This window comes from Rattus rattus, chromosome 5 (genome assembly GCF_011064425.1).
Source record: "Rattus rattus isolate New Zealand chromosome 5, Rrattus_CSIRO_v1, whole genome shotgun sequence".
Taxonomy (NCBI): domain Eukaryota; kingdom Metazoa; phylum Chordata; class Mammalia; order Rodentia; family Muridae; genus Rattus; species Rattus rattus.
In genome coordinates, this window is record NC_046158.1 from 108,556,715 (window position 1) to 108,562,714 (window position 6,000).

General features: G+C 47.8%; 1 protein-coding gene across 3 annotated transcripts in view; it reads left to right on the top strand.

Annotated features, from left to right (window-relative positions):
• Positions 1-5,430, top strand: part of Stk35 (serine/threonine kinase 35) — a 30,665-nt gene extending 25,235 nt beyond the window's left edge. For all 3 annotated transcript variants that reach the window (XM_032904200.1, XM_032904202.1, XM_032904201.1), the window contains one exon: positions 3,158-5,430. Coding sequence is in view for 1 of the 3 variants with exons in the window: in XM_032904202.1 (XP_032760093.1) it covers positions 3,158-3,234 (77 nt within the window). In the remaining 2 variants the exon portion in view is untranslated. The remainder of the gene's footprint in view (positions 1-3,157) is intronic.
• Positions 5,431-6,000: the final 570 nt, after the last annotated feature.

Consider the following 6,000-nt stretch of genomic DNA (forward strand, 5'->3'; position numbering starts at 1 on the left):
TAGCAGTCATTTCGTTGCTTGTTGCTGCCGTTCTTTAGCAGAACAATAGTATTTGGTTTTCCCATGGACCATGGCCTGTCTGCCTAGTCTCCGGTTCATCTCATGGAGTGGACCTTAAATCCACTTCAGTAGACCGAAGTTGGTTTTTCCCACGGTGTTTGGTCAACCATCGCACAGGTGTGTTAAGCACCAGGTTACCATTGTAGGTTTGTAGCTGGCTTGTGGTTCCTCTCTGCTCTGGTAGCATGCTGAGTACCTTCCAGTACCATGACAACTTGTCAGGAAGGGTGCAGGCGCTCTGTCAGGCAGACACAGCTTGACTGCTGCTCACAGATATATGTTGTTTTCAGCAGTAGGGCCTTACTATCAGTTTGTAGAAAGCAACCACTATCTCTGGTAATACCCTGGGCTCTGGATGGCTTTTCCCTTTGGTCAACAACTGAATTAGATGTAACCTATTCCTAGCACTGGAAGTTTAACGTAGCAGAGAAAAATGTCTAGTTGGGGGATTGTCTCCTCCTTTATTTGGTGACTCCATTTAGATTTCTTTCATACAGGAATATATTTTAAGAAGCGTCTACAATAGAAGGTTTCCATATGACCCCCTCCAATGATCCTCAGTCTTAATTCTCTTCCACTATTCCCTTCCTGTTTCCTCTTTTCTCTTCCCCTTTCAGTTTGGTCCATCCATTCTGGTCTGTATCCCACCAATTCTGCCTATTAACTATATATTCTATTTTCCCTTCTACTCTAACTTGTCTCCAAAGTGCATGCTTTTATGTGTAGTCATTGGGTCTGGTTAATTTCAGTACGTTATGGTTTTTATGTGTAAGTCATGTTTTGTTTGTTTTAATAAGTTTATTAAAAATAAGGAAAAGAGGGGATTCTTGGTTTTAGTCCCAAGTCAGAGGTCCACATCTGGTCCACATTGCTTGCTTGTTTTGAGGCAATACAGGGCATCATGTATCAAGAAGCCTCCATGGTGTATGTGTCCAGGACCTGCACTTCAACCCTACTCCCTTTCTTATTTAGATTTACTCATTTTGTGTATACACCTGTTTTGCCTACATGTAAATGTGTATCACACAGAAGAGGGCATGAGATCCCCTGGAACTGGAGTTAAAGATGGTTATGAGCTGCCATGGGTGTACTGGAACTTGAGCCTAGGTCCTTGAAGAGCAACCCGTGTTCTTAACCACTGAGCCATCTCTCCAGCTGCTTAGGATCTCCTCTTAAGAGCTTAATCATGGGATTCTACCCAAATGATTTTTGAAATTCTCATAACCTCCCAAAGGCATCCTCCATCCAAACACCACGTTTCACCACCCTATTACCTTTGCAACAAGGACTTTAACATTCTCCTATAGAGGAGAGCCATAGTCTTGCTTTCTACCACATAGCCTTGTAACAGTATTTCACTTGACCCATTAAGTCTTCTCACTGATACACAACTGCCATCCTTCACTCATTCTTCAGTTAACAGTGAGCTGATAGGTCCTTAGTCTCTTTAGTTTTGAACTTATTGCCTCACAATTGGTCATTTTTATTCATGAATTCTCCATATTTAGAGTTAGCAGTGAAGTTGGGTTTCCAGGAGTGGGAGTACCAGGCTCTAGCTCTCACACACCTGAAAGTCTGAAGGTTTTTAACCAGCTTACACTGGTAACAGAGGTTGCTTACACTCCTCCATCAGTGTGAGGGAAGTCTTTCCCATGGCACTTAAAACCACTTGGGATGGCTGAATGGCTGAAGGTACATTCAGAGTCTAGCTGGAGACACTGGCAAAGGACAAGTGAACTCATTGAATGTCAGAACTCCTGTAGGCCCAATACTTTATCGTTATTCCACTCAGCCCGAAGGGGACAGAAGGGGACAGAAGGCTTCCAGAGGAAGAGCGAGGCAGACATGCCCACTCTGGTGTCACTTTGTGAATGAGCCTCTGTTTAAGACCTAAGGCTATAGGGCCAGTGTTGTCTGATGGTACTAGCCACAGCTCAGTGGAGAAGGGTGCACACCGGCTGGAAGCAGGGCTTACTTCTGAAGCTGATGATGATGACGGTAGGCTTGATGTGTCTGTAGAAGCCACTGAAGGGTTGCAAGTGTGCAGGGAAGGGCTTGTTTGAGTCAGTCATCTAGGGAGAAACTAGACAGTTTTAAAACTTCAGAACATTACTTCCTACCCAGATGACCTGCCCTGTCTAAGACAAAGCTATACTTAGCTATGTGATTAAGTGGCTTAGAATATGGGGCTGACCCAAGGCTAATCTGTGTTTCCTTGAAGGGCAGCTTCTTGTCTTATTCCTGAGACCTTGTATCAAAGCACTTCCCAAACAGCAGCCAGTGCTCACAGGACCAGGTGTTCTAAGTCGTGTGTGCATGCACGCGCATGCACAGTTACATGTCATGATGTTTCTAGCAGTAACAGACAGTACACAGTGGTGGTCCCATAACTATACTCTGATATTCAGACAGCTGTACTATGTGATCTGTAAAGTTGCTTGTGACATAGATTGTGAGACCAAAGAATTTGTCTTGAATTGTACGGTCAGCTGGCAGAATGTAATAAGGCCCAGTTTTGTCTGCAGAGCACTTAGTTATAACCCCAGTAGATGATGCTGTGGGTAGGGTGGGACCTGTCACTTGGTTCTGGGAAAGCTTGCTCTGGGTCTACCTGACTAAGTAGGGGGTGGGGGAAGTGTGTTCTCTTTAAAGCTTGCTGGTTAACGTACCGTGTGCAGGTTCCCAGGTGCTGAGCACTGTTAGCAGAACCATACAGGGTCAGCTTCGAGGCCGTGACAGCGGGTGTTGATGAGAGTGGAGAAGGCTGAGTAGAATCAAGACCATGAGGGTCTTCTGGGAACAGCCTATCTGGAATGGGACCTGTGGAGTACAGGGAAGCTGGAATTAGGAAAAAGGTACAGGATTTGTGATCAGATTGGTAGCTGGAGCCAACATGCCTTAAATCCCCTCTTCCAGAGTCATATGACCTTGGAGACATCAGTGTCCTTGCCTGAGGTAGTTAGAAGTTCAGCTTACTGTATGTAAAGTATTTAGAAAACAGTGTACACAGCTTTGGGGTCAGTTTGGTTTGTGTGTTGGCTCTATACCTTCACCCACTAATCCAATGTCCACTCCTTGCCTGCCTTCTGTCTTCCAGGTCGATCCTTCGGGACCCACAGTCTCATCGTGTCTCGGACAGGATGGCAGAGGGTGCAGGTCGTGGTGATCTCCTGACAGCTGGACCTCCCACAATGTGAAGCTTTTGCTTGGGTTTCCCACTCTACCCTTTTCTTTCTCCTTTATTATAATAATAATTATTTTTTTTAAACATTAAACCATTAAGTCTTCTGAGGAACAGAAGGCTATACTCTGGACAGGCACCTTTTTATTGTTTTTGTTTTGTTTTTAAGAACATTGAATGTGGACAAAGCTTATGCATATAGTCACTGTTAACTTCTTAGGAAGCAATTTTGGTTTTATTTTTCATGTTCTGTTTCTTTCTTACACACATCTCAGTTCTTCGTTAACATCCCACTTCCCACAGAAGTTCTGTCTACCCAGAGTTTGGTATTTCTCCTGGAAAGGGATAGAAGATCTGAGGAAGCAGCCTCTGAGTTGCCTTCCTCCAGATGTGGGAGCTGCTGAACGTCTTGGATGCTGGTCCTGGCCAGCCCTCAGGCCTCAGACAAGATCAGAGATGAAGAACCTCTCAGAAGAGGAACCACCAGGGTTTGGCCAGAGGGACTCTAGAAAAAAGACCTAAACCATGGGTTTGGTTCTGTTTAAGTTCTTGGGAGCTCTAGGCCACACCCGGACTCAGTGTAATAGGCATTGCTTCTCTCTTCTGCCCTTTCCAACTGGGGTCCCTGAGGAAAGAGACCAAGAGTGGTCATCCCATCACCTGGGGATAGAGAGACCCCACCCCTATTCTCCTGCACAAGCCTATCTTCTATTAGGACTGTTGTGCCAAGTCCCCCTCTCCCCCCATCCCCACTCCGTCAGACTTGGTCTTCCTTGGCCTCTCATCACTACTATGAGGCTGACACCTTCCACACTCTTGTACTTCTGGATTGTCTTCTCTATGTGCTACAAGTCCAGCCTGTCACAGAGACTACCTAGGTCCCAAGATCCAGTTTTGATCCTTGCAGAGTACCCTCAACTGGCTGCTGCCATCATTTCCTCACAGTGAAAGGTGTGCCCTGTGTACAGGATCCCTAGTGTCACCACTGGGTGACACTGCCAAGCGCCATCTCTTACCCCCAGGGACTTCATGTTAGGTATCAACCTCTATGTCACTGTTGTCTGACGAGAAGAGAAAGGACCTGCCTCAAGAGGGAGGTATGAGGCAATTAGGGGTGCCCAGGTTATTAGAGGCCCATATAGCAGCTAGCCTTATAAAGCACCCCCAACCTAGATCCCCGTGACTGCCAAACACCCTTGCAGTGTGCTTACAACCTCCTGAGGGAAGACCCCCTCCCTCCAGCTGCCTCATGGACCCCACCATCCTCTCTGGTGTTGCCCTCTACTTAGATGCACCTTTGGTTGGTCCAAAACTTTCCCAGACTTCACCTTGTTCTGGCCTCTGGACAAGGAAAGAAAGTCTCTGTTCATTCTTGTTTATACTTCCTAAACTAGTGCAGGATGGATAGGGAGATAAGAGGTTGAGGGGAATTTTCCCTTGAGCAGGGTCCTTGTTCCTGTAGTGTGGGGAAGGTCTGCACAGCTGACCCTGCTTAGTTAGCTCCTCCAAGTCTCACTTTCCAGCCTTCTCTTGGGCAACTCAGCACCAAAGTTTTTCTCCTCTTGGCCAGAGGTCAGTCAGCAGCTGTTCTGGGGGTGCATGACTGCAGGTGGAACCTTACTTACCTTGTGCTGCACTGTGATAGCATCTCGTCTCCTGGAGTGACTTTTTAAGCAGCCTCCTGAGCCTAATCAGTGGCACCTGGGAGGGTGGGAACAGCGGCATCCCCTAATTGCAAGATACATTCCACTTCTGTTCTGCTACCCTCCCTTCCCTTGGGTGCTGCTATCCCTTTGTGCCTGAGCAAATGGGAAAAGCAGTCGCTGAGCTCGGTACCCTAACTCTTCCCTGCTCCAGTCCTGCTCTGGGTTCCTGGTAAAGACTCAGGCCTAGCAAATCACTATTCTGTCTACCTTAATTCTTTTCTTTCCCCTGTCTCTCTCTTACTTAGCTCTTGGTCCAGCCGAGACCTGGGATAGTGCTTTCCCACTGCACTTTTCTTGGTGTCAATGCAGCCCCTGTAGATTGCAGGTGGGTTCCTGGTGAGGGGTAGCCTGCTTCCCTGCACCTTTTCTTCCATGACTCCCAGCTAGTTCTGGCCTGGAGATTGCACCTCTTTCTCTGGCTCAAACAAGAGCCAGGTCTTGAGCCCCAAGTGCCTGCTCCTGCTCTTTTCGCCCTTTCCTCCCTGTGACCCATCCATCACCTGCCAGCTAGACGAAAGCTAGCCCTATGTCGCACTTGATGTGCAATGTATGGCAGGTGGGTCAGGACCCCTGTCCTGTCCCTCTTCAGTCTCTCTTCTGGGGTGCAGGCTCACCAGTAGGTCTGGGGCATCTGATCTCAGGTGCCTCCAGGTGCGTTAAAGCTGTTCACATTCTAGAAGTTTGTCCTCTTGCGGGGTGGGGCTGGTGAGGACTAGCCTGGCCTCAGCTCCCTGTCAGGGAAGGGAGTCAGCAGGACAGATCATAGTGCCTTATTCCATTGTCTTCCCTGTCCAGACTCAGCCAGAAGCAGGTGGCTGTCTTCTGGTTCATTTTGTCACTTGTACTCACAGACTCTCTCACCTGTATATAGCCACAGGGGAAGGAAACCTGAGCCCCCACCCACCTTCTGTGGGCTATAGCCAGACACACCTCCCTCTTGCCTCCGTGGCCCTCCCAGCAGCTTTAGACCAGGACCAAATGCTGCTGCCCATATATGCACACTGCCTTTGTCCCTCCCTGTTCTTACTTAGCTCAAGCCAGGAGGACACCTAC